Consider the following 17,510-nt stretch of genomic DNA (forward strand, 5'->3'; position numbering starts at 1 on the left):
GCGATTGTAAGTACAGCAATTGTAGGTGCGGCGATTGTAGGTGCAGCGATTGTAAGTACAGCGATTGTAGGTATGGTGATTGTAAGTACAGCGATTGTTGGTATGGCGATTGTAAGTACAGCGATTGTAGGTATGGCGATTGTAAGTACAGCGATTGTAGGTATGGCGATTGTAAGTACAGCAATTGTAGGTGCGGCGATTGTAGGTGCAGCGATTGTAAGTACAGCGATTGTAGGTATGGCGATTGTAAGTACAGCGATTGTTGGTATGGAGATTGTAAGTACAGCGATTGTAGGTATGGCGATTGTAAGTACAGCAATTGTAGGTACGGCGATTGTAAGTACAGCGATTGTAGGTACGGCGATTGTAAGTACAGCGATTGTTGGTATGGCGATTGTAAGTACAGCGATTGTAGGTATGGCGATTGTAAGTACAGCGATTGTAGGTGCGGCGATTGTAAGTACAGCGATTGTAGGTGTGGCGATTGTAGGTACAGCGATTGTAGGTGTAGTGATTTGTAAGTACAGCGATTGTAGGTACAGCGATTGTAGGTACAGCGATTGTAAGTACAGCGATTGTAGGTGTAGTGATTTGTAAGTATGGCGATTGTGCCGCAGAAAGAAATATAAGGCCAAAATAGATATTGAATCCTCAGAGCATCAGTCCGTGCAGTACTCGCAGGCCGAGCCTGACTACTGGGCCAGCTCATGTCTGTCAGTGGCCACTGCACTGTGACATACTGGAAGCCGGGCAGCTGTAGTCCAGCATGAGATGCCGCCCAGTGGACTGACTAGCACACGGCCCTCCAGTACGGCAGCCATGGACATAACACCCAGCCCTCACGCGGGCCGCCACCGTCTGGAGTTTCCCGCCCTCAGAACTGCCTGTAATGCCGCTCGTGGACGGTCACGTGCTCCAGTCACCTCGGTCATGTGACCGTGACGTCAGCAAGGTCCTTCAGTGGAGAGGAGCTGGGCGCGTTGTGACTGAGCGTGCGGTGAAGGCGGAGACAAGCGGTGCGCGGCAGTCACGCCCGGCACCCGAGGTGAGCGCCTAGCGGGGCGGCGTGTGACCGGTGTATAGGGGGCGCCTGTCCACCATGCTCCAGCGGGCAGTACACTAGTGAATATCCGGCTGGCATTTAAAGGGGTATTCCAGTAATTCAGAGTGGAAGTTCTATTCTCCAGCAGGCGGTAACGTGTCATCCTGTAATACAAGGCTAGGACTTCTCTTACAAAGCGGCAGAGATGTTGCTCTTCCTGTACCGCCCCCCCCCCTTCCCCTTAGTGTGAGTGGCTCATGCAAAAATCAACGTATTGGAGTTGCAGCAATGTTCTGTGTATTATACACGCATACATCACGCGTGTAATACACAATTCACATACAACCCATGTGAAGGAGCGCTAACTCTAACCTGCAATGTGTCAACGCTTCCTATAACTTGTTTTGCACAAAAAGCTGCTGTGATTTCCCTCCTAGTAAGGCTGGCCACAAACTGGCATGGGTGATATCACCCTCACCACCATGTGAAAGCCCCGTGCATGGAGGGCGGTTTCATGTGAAAACGGCCTTGCTTCACTGCAGGGATGGGGGAAATCCCCGCTGTAGCTGCCCCCTTGAGAACAATGTGAGATCTTGCAGCTAGAAAGGACCTGCTGAGGGATGTGTCCGATATCGCAGTGCCGTGCGGGAAAACATCGCTAGGGGGTTCAGATTTGCGCGTCTCAAAACGCACAAATCTCGCACAATTTTCTTGGCCATCCGAAAGCAGCCCAAGTGATGGTGGCCCCACATGGACATCACACCGTATGATGCGGATGGAGGGGGGCAGGACGTATCTGTGATGCTGCAGAACAGAGTAGGTAAAGCCATGTACACATGTTCTGTATGTAAGGCCAGGAGGGCGGAGCTTGGAGGGTGATACATTGTATATTAGCACCTGTGTGAGGGTCACTAGTGTAAGCTGAGCCGTGTGTACCCATTAGGCCTCCTTCCCACGAGCGTGACGGGCTCCGCCGCGTAATATTCCGCTGCGAAGCCCGTCACGGCGCCCCCCAGAGCCCCTATACTTACCTGCGGGAGATAGCGTGAAATCGCTTCACCGCCCGTCACCGCCCACCGCCGCCGCGTCACCGGCCGTGTCACGTGCACGGCCGGCCGTGTCACGTGACGCGGCCGGCCGCGTCATATGGCGTCATATGACGCGCGGCGGTGGGCGGGAAAGCGTTTTTTCACGCTATCTCCCGCTGGTTACAGCGGGAGATAGCGTGAACGGACGGCTTCCATTGACTGCAATGGAAGCCGTCAGTGCGTACAGCCCGTCCTCACCCGCAGAAAATAGAGCATGCTGCGGGTGAGGACGGGAGAAATCGCGGTGCGTAATTCCGCGGTGGAATTACGCATCGTGAGCATTGTGCTATTAGGTTCAATAGAACCTAATAGCTGCGGGCAACGCAGCGGATTTTCGCCGCGAATTATGCGGCGGAAATCCGTTCGTGGGAAGGAGGCCTTAATGTTGAATGAAGATGTTTTTGCTTTTACTTATTTATTTTTTTTCGACAACTCTGGGAACAAAGTGGCGACTCGACAGCCTCCTTATGCTTCATGGCAGCTTTAGGACTCCTGTAGAAGCAGCCGGACCTCTCCGGTACCTCTGTAGCCCCTGGATGGTCTAGCAGCCGCTTTGCACTGGCACACAGTTGCGGCCCGTACGAGTCCGCTTTCAATCCAGGCGGTTAACGACGACCCTATAGCATTTGATGGCAGCTAGTCAGGGTGGTACTTTTGCTGCACTTCAGAAGAAGTTACCCCTGTGCGCTGCTGCCCCGATATCTGAGGCCGCCATCACACAGGTCCTAAATGTGGCACAATTTCCACTGCACATTTTGCTGTGGAAGTTCTGCAGCATTTCCAGTGCGGAGCACGTGGGGGAAATTGTCAGAAATCTTCACACAGAGCGGAACATTTCTGCTTTTAATTGTTTGCAAACACTTGTGGATTTGGGATCTACAGGCTGCAGATTTTAACCCCTGAAATACAAGGGTTAGAAAATCCACAACAAAGTCCGCACCGTGTAGTTGTGGATTTGTCCAATGTGGCTCTTTTGCTGTGGAGAACCCGCAGTAGCTCTGCCTCCTCTGAAGGCGGCCTAAGGCCGTCACTAACATTGGGGGTAATGGGCTGAACTGGGTGGACATATGTTTTTTTTTTTCAGCGTTACATACTATGTCTGTAGTGGTGACTGAAGGCTAATGGCCCTTGTACACAGGCCACAGTCGTTACCGCTCGTGCAGAGTGCTTTAGGCTTCTGTCCACGGGCCAGGTGGGATATCGCTAGCTTATTTTATGATAATTATGCCGTTTTACTGTGTCAGGCTGTGTTCACACAGGGTGGTATTTCCGTGTAGACTTTCTGCATGGAAATTCCACTTGCAACTGTTATCCTGGGACAAAGCCGTAAAGTGGATGAGATTTGCAAAAATCTCATCCACATGCTGCAGCCAAGCTGCGCTGAAATTGATAGGCCGCGCGGAAATCAAAGCCGCGGTATGTCAATTCTATCACCGTTTCCACAGCAACCTCTCTATGGGGAATACAGGCGGAAGAAGCCGCTTCAAAGCCCACGCTGAACGGCGTGAGTTTTGAAGCTGCATTTCTGCTGGAAATCTCACAGAATGACCGCACGGAAATACCACAAGATTTCCGTGGGATTTCGGTCCCGTGTGACCACAGTCTAAGAGTTGGCGGTTTGGCTTACCGACTCCACAGACCTGTATTTTGGTTTTTGGAAGAAATTGGGGAGCAAATTGTGTGGTCTCCACTACCCCCCCCCCCCCCCCCACCTACCTCCTCACTCGTAAAAGTGAAATATTTGGGGCTAAATCTACATATTATCTAAAAATATCACCAAACACCTGTAGGGTCAAAACTCTTGCTGCACTCTTTGACAAATTGCGCGAGGGGTTTAGTTTACAAAGTTGGAGTCCATTTTCGGTTGGTCCATTGTTCCAGGTCTGCCAGGAGCTCTGCAAATGCATCATGGTTCCAGCAAAATCTCCACTCCAGAGGACGAATGCCGCTCTTTGGCCTCTGTCCAATCTTTTTAAAAATGAACTCTTTTCCTTTTGTAATTGTGTGTTCTGTAGACAATCCACTGAAGAATGGACGCCCTCACAGAGGCCCTTGCAGGAAGCTTTGCCGTGTCTTCTCAGCTGAATAGCACTTCAGCTCCTCATCCAAGACTAGCGCAATACAAAGGCAAATACAGCTCTCTGGAGCAGAGCGAGCGCAGGAGGAAGCTGCTGGAACTGCAGAAGCTGTGAGTGATGGAACATTCAGGGCTCTTCTCATGCTTAGTTATTTTTCTTCTTGTGTTATTAACCCATTAAGGACAAAGTGCCATAAATATACGCCGCTTGGTCTTAAGACCAATTTAGACACAACGATCAGCGCTCAAAATTCACTCAAAAGCCATCTTTTGAGCAATAATCGTTGTGTGTAACTGCACTTACATTGTGCAGTTTTTGTTATCCCGTCGCTCAGCGTCGTCTTTCAGCAAGTCTTATCAGGGATTCACAGCGGGATACAGCTGATACTAGTGTTTCAGCTGTATCCGGCTCCCTGATAACGGGTTGAGTATAAAGAACAGAGCGGTCCAGCTCTGTACTCCATACTCGGCACGGAGCGCTCGGCTGTATAACAGCTGGGCGCTCTGTGCAGAAAACAGCTGGATGCAGAAGACAATCCTGCTTGTCTTCTGCATCCTCCAATCCAAGCACTTGGCTGTATAACAACCGGGCGCTTCCAGCGGGGAATAGCTGTGTGCAGAAGACAAGCGGGGACACCCTGCTTGTCTTCTGCATCCTCCGCTGGCAGTGCAAGGTGATCGCTTACCTTGAACGATCATCTTGCACTGTAAATGATACAACGATGATCGTTCAAAAGTCGCTTGAGCGACATCTTTTGAGTGATTATCGTTGTGTCTGAATGGGGCATTAAGCTTTAATCCCGATCAATACTGGTAGTTTAAAAAAAAAAAAGTGGGATTCAAACTCCTGCAGTCAAGCAGGTCTTGTTCTCGGCTATTGCACATCAGGGGACCCAAAGGAGAAGACGGAAGCTGTTTTTAATCACTTCTGCCTTCTACTTTACAAGCTACATGGTGCTCAGTGAACGCAGGATGTGGCAGTGTGGTTAACTGCATGGGACCCGGCGACCCCCGGCATGTCAGAGCTGCAGGGCCTTAGCAGATTCCTGACTAGCTCAAACAGTGACTGTCATACTAGGGGAATGTGTTACCCTGCAACGGAGGCTCCTATGGAAGTTGTGAAATTAAATGTATATGAAAAAACGCTAACCTAAAACTGTCGCCACCTCTACCTTGTAATTTGAGATTATACAAATTATATGTCAGAATTGCGAACCAATTCCTGTACTTTATTTTAATGTAAATATAACAACTTTAAAAATAAAGAACTATAAAACTAACAGAAAAAAAATTCCTGTGAAAAAGGTATTAAAGAATAGCCCTATCTGTGGTGGAAAAAAACTCTGCAAAAATAATTCTGGCAAGTCAAAAAATAAAAATTGGGCCATGAAAACCACCACATGGGTAAAATGGCTAAAAAGTGTCTGGTGCTTTAGGAACAAAATACTCTGGTCTTTAAAGGGGTTGTCCCGCGGCAGCAAGTGGGGTTATACACTTCTGTATGGCCATATTAATGCACTTTGTAATATACATCGTGCATTAAATATTGGCCATACAGAAATTATACGCTTACCCCCTCCGGTGCTGGCGTCCCCGTCTTCATGGCGCCGACTAAAGCTGCCTTCTCCCTCGATTAGACGCGCTTGCGCTGAAGGGGCCGCTCCGGCGTGCTCGCGCCGCACAGGGCTTCTGCGCATATTTAATGCACGATGTATATTACAAAGTGCATTAATATGGCCATACAGAAGTGCTTAACCCCACTTGCTTTCGCGGGACAACCCCTTTAAGGAGTTAAATGAAATCACCAAACTCTAAACAGATAATTGCTACATTCCTATACTGTAATAACTGGGAAGAGTGCGCAGAACTAGTGGGGTCAACCTCTGTGCTTTCTCTAATTCTCAAATTTTGAGCTCTGTATTTGCTAATCTCTGAAAACATCTCGGGGCTCATTCACAACTGCGCTTTGTCTTTTAGCTGTTGTGCCTGAGGGGCAGCCAAATCGTTTTATTTACGTTCCCAGTTATTTCAATGGGAACTGAAGCGCGTCAGCCCTGCTCATTTTGCCTTCATGCCATTTGATTTCTGTCTTAAATGGAAATAGTACAGACTGCTTTTTTTTTTTTTTTTTTTGTACATTATAGTCGGAAACTATAGAGAAAATGGAACAGAAGTGTTTCGGTTTGGTTCTATTTATGTCCATTTTTAACGTCTGTTTTTAAATAAGCAGAAGGTTGGAAAGAAAGGAGAAATCAAAGTGGATCAATTAAAGGGGTTGTTCGATTGTAAACTATTGATGGCCTCAGAATAAGTCATCAATAGTAGATTGGTGGGAATCTATTCCCTGGGCCCACTGATAATCAGCTGTTTGCAAGGCCAGTGGTCTTATGCACTGAGCTGATTTCTGCAGGAAGCAGACAGATCAGTTCTTACAGGAGTGGCCAGGCTTGGTATTGCAGGCAAAATTTCTATTCATTTTAGTTGAAGCTTGGTCTGCAGTATCAAGCCTGGCCACTAAAGTAAGCATGGAGCTGTCTGCTTTCTGCAGCATTCAGTTTACTACACAAGTGTACTGATCTGTCGAACAGTGGAATGGCAGGGGGCTCCCACCAATCTACTATTGATGACTTATTCTGCGGATAGGCCATCAATTTACAGCTGGACAACCCCTTTTAAAAACAGATGTAGACTGAACGAAACAAATAAACTGATAGGAATGGTTATTTTTTCTTTTTCTGATGAATTTGTCTATTGGATCTGTTAAAAAAAAAATCATGATGAAACTGTGGCTTCCATTTTTGGTTCAATTTGAAATCCATTTTGTATTTTAAAAGTGGATCTGTTAAAAATTGAAAGCAGAATGTTTGAGGTGAACAAGACCTTAAATGTTAGTTTGCATCGACAGAAAACGTTTAGACTATGTAAACCATGCCCGTCGGCTCGCAGCTGGGGATTGGACAGACCAAGATGAAGAGAAGGATGATGACAATCAGACAGAAGACGCAGATGAAGATGCGGAGGACATGGATGTGGAGCCTTGCAAAAAGTTACCCAGACACTATGCCAACCAGGTAATATATATCAAAACTTTTCTTTTAACTTTCCCTATTATAGCAACTATCTATATTGGATGGTTAAAAAGTTAATACCCACCCAGCCAATCATGTAGTTTTTCAGAATGGAGCTGGTGGGCACGCTTTAGAGATGAGCTCACCAGTTATTCCCACCAGCTCCACTGACCGGACTGCAGTCTTATTGCAGATAGCAGCACAGTGTGAGGGAAGGAATGAAGAAATAGGTCTAGTATAGCGGATACCATGGTTAAGGTGACTCCCCCGATGGACAGTTGCCATCCCTATTATCTCCATTGGTATTGGATGGCTCATGTGCTTTTTGTTTTGCTCTCTCCAGCTTATGCTCTCTGAGTGGCTGATAGAAATTCCCCCGGACCTGGCTGATCTCTGGCTCCTTGTCGTCTGCCCCACTGGAAAGCGTTCTTTGGTTGTTGCTTCTCGGGTGAGATTTATTACAATGTTCGTCATTATTGTTTCTATGGCCTTGCCTTTCATATCTTTAGTTCCTTTTCTGGTTGAGAGGAAGATGTACGTTTGCTTTGCTGCCCATATGGGACACATGACTGCATGTTTAGTTATTGCACCAGGAAAGGATGCATAATTGATATGTCGCTTTTTGTATTATATTTTTGTTGTAAGCTTCGTTTTTTCTTGTAGTAGGTTTCCATTTGATTCTGGCATTTTGGTCGACTGCACTTCTCTTTCCAGCAAAAATGCCAGAAGTGAATTGAAACCTGCTAAAATGGAGACTAAAGCTTCAGTCTTTGGTCTACATTTTACCAATAGCAGCCCATGGAGATTTCCAGGGCTCTTTCTGGACACAGTTTTTGGCCACCAAAATAGGGGTGGATATGACATGTGAATGTAGCCTAACGGCAGGCTCACACACTGAATGGAGTCATTGTAAGTACACTGATTTTCATTGACCTACTTGCACCAGCGTTTTCTATTGCGTATACTATGCATGAAAAAAGAACGCAGCATGTATTATTGTACTGTGTAGTACGCAAGATTGAGTCCTATTCTCTATAGGCGCGTAATAAACACTGTGCATACACAATTATATTGTGTATGTGCAGCCTTTATACGTAACTTTGCTAAGCATCAGAGCGGGAAATAGGGGGCAGGAGGACGACAAGTCAGACTGCGCATGACAGCGAGCGTGAGATACACTGTCAAGCGCAATGCAAAATTGCAGTGATATGCCTGCACAACACTGGCTCACATAGCGGTAAAACACTGCGTTCGTGTGAATGCAGTTCCCTTAAAAGCAAAGTTGTATCTATTTATTTTTGGCATGTAAATCTTAGTAATATCAAACCTAAATGGAGATTAGTGTCCATCCACTAACTTGTTACATCTGACCTGCATTCGTAGCCTCATGCCCATGGCCAGGTCGGATTCCGCCTGCGAAATATTGCAGTGGAATCAGACTCGGCGCCCCCCCCCCCCCCCTCCCCCCCAGAGACCCCATATTCGCCTTTCCGGATCTGCGGCGAGAGTCTCAGCCGGCGTGCATGCGCAGTGCGGGGCATAAAGTGCCGGCACTGGGCTGTGACGCAGATTCCCGCAATGCTGTGCCCACTGCGCTGAGTATCGCTGGACGGACGGCTTCCATTGACTGCAATGAAAGCCTTCCGTGCAATTTTCCGAGATAAATAGAACATGCTGCGATTCTCCTCCAAGAGCAGAAAATCGTAGCAGAATTAAACCCGGCGCCTCCCAGAGACCCCATACCCACCTCTGCGTCGAGAGTCTCAGCCAGCATGCATGCACAGTCTGGGGCATGACGCGCCGGCGCTGGGCTGTCAGGCAGGTTTGTTAACATAGCATGTCTAGGGACTTCTATTGCTGCGAGATTTGCGGCGGATGTCTGACTACGAATCCCGCAGCGATTATCTGTCCGTGTGCCTTGGCCCTGTCGCAGATGAAAGTTTTTGTTTTGTCTTCACAGCAGCAGATACTTTTCCATGTAGGATGTCGCCATATTAATACATTTTACTTTTAACCACTTTAAAATAGGGTTCTACTGCAGCTTATACTAAAAGTGGGTATTGCGTGAACAGGTTTCCATCACTACTACCAGGAGGAAACAGACATTGTGGTCCCAGTGGCAAAGGTAAGTCCAGTGATTCAACAGTGTTTCAGGACACATGATGTACAGTATTTCCTTTTTTTAACAATTTAAATATATATTACTGCTCCTGTTCTTCATTCAGTCAGTCCTATTCTCAACCCAATGAGGAAGCTTTTGTTTTTTCAGTTTTTCTTCCCCCACTTACAATAGATCAGAATTTTTTTTTTCCCATGGACATAGCTGTAGGCTTTTTTTTGTGGCACAAGCTGTATTTCTCAACAGTACAATTTAATGCACTGGAAAACTTCTAAAAAATGGCTAAGTACGGTGAAATGGGGAAGAAAAAAACCCCAATCTTCTTTTTACAGCGTACACAGTGCAGCTAAAGTGACGTGATCTGTATTTTTTGGGGGAGACTGGGAGCTCCCACCCTCTGTCAGGAGATTTAAATGCTACTGTCAGAATTGATAGTAATAGCATCTAAATGTTTATTGGCTAATGCCCAGACCTGAAGCCCTTCTGGGAAGACGTATTCCCTATGTGCGAGAGGGTGATGCATGGGATGGTCACTCGAACACCACAGTTCGCACTGCTCTCTATCATTCCAGGGAGTTTGTCAACAATAAAAAGGGTCTTCTGCGTCATTTCCTCACAGCAGTGAGGGCTGTGATTCCCAGACACTGGAGAAGCACTCTTCTCCCCACGATAGGAATTGGGCCACCTTAGACACATGGAGGAACTGATGGCAGAAGACGATCCAGAACGTGAGGACTCTCTGGGAAAGTGGATGACCTGGTTCTCTTCCTAGAGTCAGAGTTCCAAGAATTCTTGGAATAGGCAAGCAAAAGTGAATACAAACCTGTGGGCGAGCGGGCGCCCTCTCTCTCGGGCGTTTCTCTCTCCCCCTCAAACCCCATCACGCTCTTCATTACCTTCCCTCCCTCTCTCTTCCCTACCCTAACCTCTTTCTTTCTATTGCTATGTTTTTTTTCCTCTCGTCTCTATCTTTACCTGTACACTGATAGATTATTGCTGAAAATATCAGTGTTCAATATTAATAAGTGCCATATTGGTTTGATACAAACGAGACAATGAGATCGCTTTGACGCTAGTACAGTAAACAGCAGAGGGCTCCCCAGAGGTCCTCTACTATGTCCCAGCTCAAAGAAGTGCATAAGTAAAGCCCCATTTACATGGGACGATTGTCAGGTAATTGATGCCTGACACTCGTCCCCACATGTACTCACTTTTGCCCGACAGTCGTCCCGTGTAAATAAGGCTTGCGGGTCTATCTCCTCATCACTCCGAGTTATGAGGCGCTGAGAGCACCCCTGCCTGCTACATACATAAAGGTAGAATTGTTGCTCTAATTCTGAGTACAGTATTTGGTATACACGTACTATATGTTCATAATCAGTTCAAACACTAGATCAGCAAGCAAGAAGGTAGTAACTCACTAGTGATGGTTTAAAGTTAATTATGTAAATGTTTTGTCTCGTGTTCTACCTTATTATACGGTCCTGCGAGACTTCTTCGATATGGTATATTTAATTTAGAAAAATTTAATAAAACAGTTTAAACATAAATGTTTATTGGCTGTGATCACGTGCGAATGTCAGACATCCAACACACTGTGTATGGAGCAGGCTCTGTTCATTGGATGTCACCAAGGGGTTAAAATATTCCTGTTCTAGGTCCGTACTGGGAATAAATGCCATATTTCACCAAATGTGATGCAAGTCTGGGATTTCCAGTTCAGCTAACAGGAAATGGGAGAGGGAGCCAAAGCAGGCTCTTGTGCAATATGCAGATTTCAAACCGTGCGCTATTAACTGTTGCTCTGCCCACTAGTCCAGTCAACATGGCAATACTACAACGTTTATAAGTTATTTAAAGGGGTTGTCTAGTCACCAGACAACATCCCTTTAATAGGGCTGACTGTAGTAAAATAACAAACTGAGCAGTACTTGCCTGTCCCACTCCTGCCGGTAGGATCCAGCACGGCAATCCCGGTGTGGTCCCGGTGCCTGTTGTGACAGCTGCCATCACCAGAAGTCAGGGGACCACTGTCTGCCAATCAGAGGCTGCAACGTCACCTTTGGGAATTCCTAGCAGCATGACACCCAGAATCTGAACACTGATGCTAGGAGAATGGGTGGGTGGTGACACTGCAGCCTCTGATTGGTGGGCAACGGTCACCTGACATCCACGGTCAACAGATTAGGTGAACAGTGGGGCTACATTGCTGGATCGCCAAGGATGGTCAAGTACTGCTTAACTGGTTATTTTAGGCCGTCTGCACCTGACACTTAATTTTCAAAATGTAACCGGACAACCCCTTTACGGACTGTCTAGTCTAATTTGCACTGTTAGACCGTATTAGTAAATCGGTATGTTGTAAGAATGTAATCTGTTGAGTAGCCGCTTCCCTCTGTTTTATCACAATGCAGCTATTTTATTGGGCAGTTTATGAACAGAGTCCAAAACATTAAGTACCTCAAACATGGAGGGAAACGTTATCCTCTTATAAAACAAAATGTAATTAATGTATATTATGACATGATGGGTTAATTACCTTGTTATATATTGCAGACTACACTATTCTAGACTGTATATATAATGAGGAGGCGCGAACGTATTATGTGTTAGATGTCATGTGTTGGAGAGGACACCCTGTGTACGACTGCCAGGTAAGTGTCTGCATACACGACTGTGAGAATCTCCTTCTAGAGAAGAACAAACCTTTGTGGTCTTGTTCTCCCAGAAGTAGTCATGTGCCTATTCCTATGTAATGGAGACTGATCACTGTTAATGGATTTGATAACTATTTTCCAATACCTGGGACTCTAATGTGGTAGATTGTGTTGCCCCAATAAGATTCCTTGTATGACTCCCTTTAGAGAAGGGCTGCTCTGCATGTACAACATGTTGTAAAGAGGTGTTGATTAGAGATGAGCGAACGTACTCGTTTCGAGTAATTACTCGATCGAGCAACGCAATTTTTGAGTACTTCACTACTCGGGTGAAAAGATTTGGGGGTCGCCGGGGGGCAGGGATCGGCGTGGTGGAGCGGGGGAGGTAGCAGTGGGGAACGGGGGAGCTCTCCCTCTCTCCCCCCCCCCGGGGCTCCCCCCTGTTCCCCGCTGCTAACCTCCGCTCCACCACGCCTCCCCCCCGGCACCCCCCAAATCTTTTCACCCGAGTAGTGAAGTACTCGAAAATCGCGGTGCTCTATTGCGAAATCGGCCTTACCGAGTACGTTCGCTCATCTCTAGTGTTGATTTTTAGTCAGCCTCATCCCTCAAATCGTTTAAACATGCCATATGTTAGCTGTAAGGCAATAGGGGAGTATGAAACATACTACAAATTGGGTTTTGTTTTTTGTTTTTTTAGTTGTGGGGGGGTGTTTGGGTCATTTGTGGTTTTTGTTTTGTTTTTAAAACACAGCAAGCTATAGGTATGTTTTATCTGTTTAGAAGTTTTCGTAGCCTTCTTTATAGGGAGAAAAACTAAAAAAAATGTTTCTATAGGAATATACAAAACGCACTACCAAAAATGAATATAAAATGCACAACTTTCATTGAAAAAAAGTGAAGTTCATGGATTTTTTTTTTTTCTTTAAGTCCAAAAAAAAAAACTACTACAAAAAAGTGTGTAGGTAATCCTAATGTGCACATTTTAGGTTGGGTAACGTGCCTGTTATTTGATTAGACAGCAGGGAGATGGCCAACTATCAGATATCTTTTAATGACAATGAAGAAATCACATTTTTGCAATTTGCTAAGTGCTATTCGGTTTTCTCAACGGTAAATCCATTCTACTTTCACAGACTGACTTTCGCTTTTACTGGCTGCAATCAAAACTCCAGGAAGAGGACAGACTATGTAATATTTCCAAGATCAACCCGGTAAGTAGCATCTGTGTTGTGACAGAATGGTAATGGGAGCAGTGGTCCCCAACCAGTAGCTGGGAGCCCTGACTGTCACTGGCAGCATGCCTTAGCATTCACTCTGATGATATAATTACAGAAGGGAGGATGATGCATCATTGTATGCTGTTATGCTTTAACTCTCGGCATGGTTGTGTGGCCTCATGCCTATTCCTGTAAGGACTGTAGATAAGCAGGGGTGCAGATGTTAAAGCACGCCATTCACAGGAAAATAAGTTTTATACCATATCATGGCTCTTTCCCCCCCCCCCCCCCCCCCCCCAAAAAAAAAAAACACAAGAAAAAAAAAAGTAAAAAATTTTAACAAAAGTTGACAAAAATATCCAAAAAGAAACAAACATTCACATCCATTAGGAATGCGATACATGCCCGAAGCCACCAAGAGAAAAGACCCCTAGTCTGTATCCCTTAAAATGTATCCTCCTTCATCCAGATTCTCCTTCCCTAAAGTGAAGGTGTGTGGGTGTATTTTTTTTTTTCTTCTTAATTTTACTTTGAAACCCCTTTTTAGTATTGAGTATTGCTGAGAATTTCCAGTTTGACAATACTGAATTAAGAACTGCATCTGAAATGTAGTGCCCACCTATCTTGCTTCACCTTACATTTTTTCCATTTAGGGAAATTCAAGCATTTCTGTGTTTTTTGTGTGTTTTTAAACCCATTGAAATCAATGGGGAGGAAAAACTAAATTTTTGTTAGCTTTAATTTGTGTTTTCTGCTCCACACATGGAATAGGGAAACCAAATTGTGACAGCCTAATGCAGGTGCGAATGTACCCTTAAACTTGTGGTGTTGTTTGCTAACCATGATATGTCATCCCTTATACACGTGATGTAATTAGGTTGTTTTATGTAATGGAGACCATCATATAGGTCATCATCCCATGGCTATGTTGTTACATGGTGATCTATACCCCTTCTATATGTAAATTATTACATCTATTGTTCCACTCTGTGTTCCATCCCTTGCTTTTCAGGGTTAAAACTTTACGTTTGGTGGTTCTACTTGCCCAACTTATTGCCCTGCATATCTAGGGCTACAGCGCAGCATTGACCCTATTGCAGTCATGTCCTACCCCTCTGTTTTATGTTTCTTTTTTTTCTCTTTTTGGTTTGACAGAATGTGTAGCTTTCAATCATGTGTCAAAGATGTATGTGGCTTACAATGTAATAACTACCAGGGACCTCTGAACTATTGAAGTGCAATGCTGTTGGCAAATGAACACGTTTAAATGCGTATTTGGTTTTATTTAGCGGTTTTCTATTTTTAATGTGATTTCTCCTTTCCTGAAGTTCAAGTTTGTTGGCCTGCAGAATTTCCCCTGCTCTCAGGATTCCATTCATGGTGTTCTCACACAAACCTATCCCTACAAGGTAACATATTAACTCATTCAGGTATATGTTAATGTATTGTAGGTAACACTTTTAATTTAGGGAACGGTGACTTGGCCTAAAATTAAAATTTCAAAATCCTCCTACCGCAACCCCTACACCCCCCCCCCCCCCAAACAGTTTCTCCCAGGTTTTCTCGGTTTTTTTAAATCTTACAATTTTTGGCAGCTGAGATGTAGCTTTCTAAAGAGACAGCTGTGACAAGCAGCTGTTTTGGCATTACCTGGAAAAAGGAGTTATATTTTACCAGACATGAGTCTCCAGTGACATGGCAGTATAGCGAGGTATATTGTCCTTATCCAGCAGCACTAGGCACATGTGAAGCTATTACTCCTGGAATGAACTCTAAGGCTGGGTTCACACAGGGCGGATTTGCCGCGCATAATTTCGCTGCGGCAAACCCGCCCGCGGCCGCTAATCTCGGGATTAGCCAGCCATGTGGACGAGATTTCTCCGATATCTCGTCCACACGGGACGGCCCATCCGCCGCGGTAAGTCAGGCTGGAGCTGCGGCCGCGGTTTCAGAATATGCAGCATGTCTTAATTATCTTTTCGGAAAAGCGAGCGGCCCGGCCGCTTCAAAGCCGCCGCAGGTTTTTCTGCGGCGGTTCTCCCGGCGGAAATCTCGCGGTTTTTGCTGCGGCCAAACCGCGGGATTTCCAACGGGAATACACCCAGTGTGAACCCAGCCTTAATGGTATAACGCCTTTACTAGATAAGACAGCCACTTGTCACAGGCATCTTTAAAAAGCTACACCCCATCTGCCTAACTGTATGCTCATGGTTTAGTGCCCTCAATTTCCTTTTAAGGAACTGCTGTGCATGCACTTCACACAGTTTTGTAAAAGTATTGGTTTCAAACATTAGTTATACACATGTTCCACTCCCCCCACACATATTGCCATCCCCACATGTCATCCCACTGCTCCTTGTCCTCTGCACTGATGCGTATACAATCCTAGCACTGATTGTCTGAGGCTCAGACCAGGCTGTACTTTGCTTGATTCCAGCCTAGCTGCCCACCTCCTCAATGCACAGCACACTGCTTCATGCACCCAGCCTCCTCTACAGTCTGCTGCAGCTTCCCCTCCAACCACATTGTGGGGGAAAATATCTATTTTATGCCGAATGCACTGATTCTGCCCATGACCTTGGGTACCTGTTTGTGTCGTCTTCTGTACTGCGGCTGTGCCGTCCGGCGCACGTGCTCCATACAGATTTTTTTTTTTTTTTTTTTAGTCTCCTACTTTTCCCGCGGAATCCGCGGCCTGGCCGGCTTCCATTGAAGTCCATGTCTGCAGTATAAATTTTTTTCTTTAATCTGTGAGTGGAAACCGCAATTGGTTTCAGCTTGTGTACATGAAGAATCGTTTTTACATAGCATGCTATGGAGGGTTATTGCTGCGGAATCCGGAGGCGGACGCCTGCTCCAGATTCTACAGCAAAAATCCACCCGTGTGCATGAGGCTTCATTATTTTAGTTATTTTTCCCATCAGTTCGTGTACTTGTGCTCATCTTCTTTTCTCATTTCTAGGTGGATGGCCTGTTGTTTTACCACAAGCACACACACTATACTCCAGGTAGTACTCCGCTGGTAGGGTGGCTACGGCCGTATATGGCACCTGAAATACTAGGATTCCCTGCCCCACCAGGACCCCTTACAGAGAAGCCAGCATATGCACAAGAGCAAATGCGACAAATTCTTGAACACAAGAAAGATGGAAAAGGAGCAGCAGAGGGTGGACATTATGAATTGGAGCATCTATCAACGATGCCTCCATCCTAATGACGGTCTGTGTGAGACTTCTGGCACCCACCTTCCAGGATGGAATCCACATTTATTGTTGCCAACGGGACAACACTGGATCGCCTTTCCTGATATGTATTTTATTAAAAAGCTGCTTGGTTGCTGCCATAGCAGTGTTTTTACATATAGTTGAATGCTCTGGGCTTCACGTGTAGTTAATGTACAGTGCTTAACTTGCGGTATACATTTTTCTAATATACTTTTTTTACAATAAAACTATTGCCTAAAGTTACATTACTTGTTTGTTACTGCACTTTGCTTATTTTCTGTAGTAAAGATGACAAGATGAGTTCTTGCTTTGTTCTCCATCAGTGCACTGACCTGAAATATCTTGTAAGTATGGTATATTTAAGTTGCATACTGTCGTGATAGATCAGATGTAGCAGATATTTCCCATAGGGAATTTTGCCACAAATCTGTTATGTGCAGACATGGATTTTTGACACTGATCTCACCCTATGCATTGCAAAGGTTTAAAATCCATAAGAAAACTGTCGTAATGAATTGAAAATCCTGAACTGCATGCAAGTTCTTCCCGAGCTAATTTTTTTAACCCCATCTGCATGCATTGTAATGTAAAGTCACAGAATGAGAAATTGCCCTAAGGCCTCATGTCCACGGGGAAAATCAGGCCCGCTACGGATTCTCCATGGAGAATCCATAGCGGGTCCCTCCTGCCCCACGGACATGAGCGCTGAAAATAAGAATAAACTCACCTCTTGCCCGCTCCGGATCTTCCCTTCGCCACGGCGTCCTCTTCTCTGCGTCGCGGCCGGATCTTCTTTCGTCAGCCCCGCACATGCACCGGCCCGAAGAAAAAAGATCCGGCCGCGACGGAGAGAAGATGGAGCCGCGGCGAAGGGAAGAACCGGAGCGGGTGAGTAAATTACGATTTTTGTCTCCCGCGGATCCGGACGGCTTTCATAGGCTTCAATAGAAGCCCGCGGGGAGCCGTCCCCGCGGGAGACCCGCACGAAAATGGAGCATGGTCCAGATTTTTTCAT

General features: G+C 45.8%; 1 protein-coding gene across 1 annotated transcript; it reads left to right on the forward strand.

Moving 5' to 3' along the window:
* The first annotated feature begins 937 nt into the window (after positions 1–937).
* Positions 938–16,738, forward strand: SNUPN (snurportin 1). Its single transcript, XM_066592387.1, has 9 exons — positions 938–1,045; positions 4,146–4,318; positions 7,113–7,278; positions 7,619–7,723; positions 9,304–9,400; positions 11,951–12,048; positions 13,188–13,265; positions 14,600–14,680; positions 16,234–16,738. Exons 2-9 carry the CDS (start codon positions 4,161–4,163, stop codon positions 16,483–16,485), a joined length of 1,035 nt encoding a protein of 344 aa, XP_066448484.1. The 5' UTR covers positions 938–1,045; positions 4,146–4,160; the 3' UTR covers positions 16,486–16,738.
* Positions 16,739–17,510: the final 772 nt, after the last annotated feature.

Source organism: Eleutherodactylus coqui, chromosome 2, assembly GCF_035609145.1.
Source record: "Eleutherodactylus coqui strain aEleCoq1 chromosome 2, aEleCoq1.hap1, whole genome shotgun sequence".
Classification (NCBI taxonomy): Eukaryota; Metazoa; Chordata; class Amphibia; order Anura; family Eleutherodactylidae; genus Eleutherodactylus; species Eleutherodactylus coqui.

Coding starts and splice junctions, on each gene's coding strand:
- SNUPN (XM_066592387.1), top strand. CDS start 4,161: ATGGACGCCCTCACAGAGGCCCTTGCAGGAAGCTTTGCCGTGTCTTCT. Junction 4,319..7,112: donor CTGCTGGAACTGCAGAAGCT/GTGAGTGATGGA, acceptor TTGCATCGACAG/AAAACGTTTAGACTATGTAA. Junction 14,681..16,233: donor CACAAACCTATCCCTACAAG/GTAACATATTAA, acceptor TCTCATTTCTAG/GTGGATGGCCTGTTGTTTTA.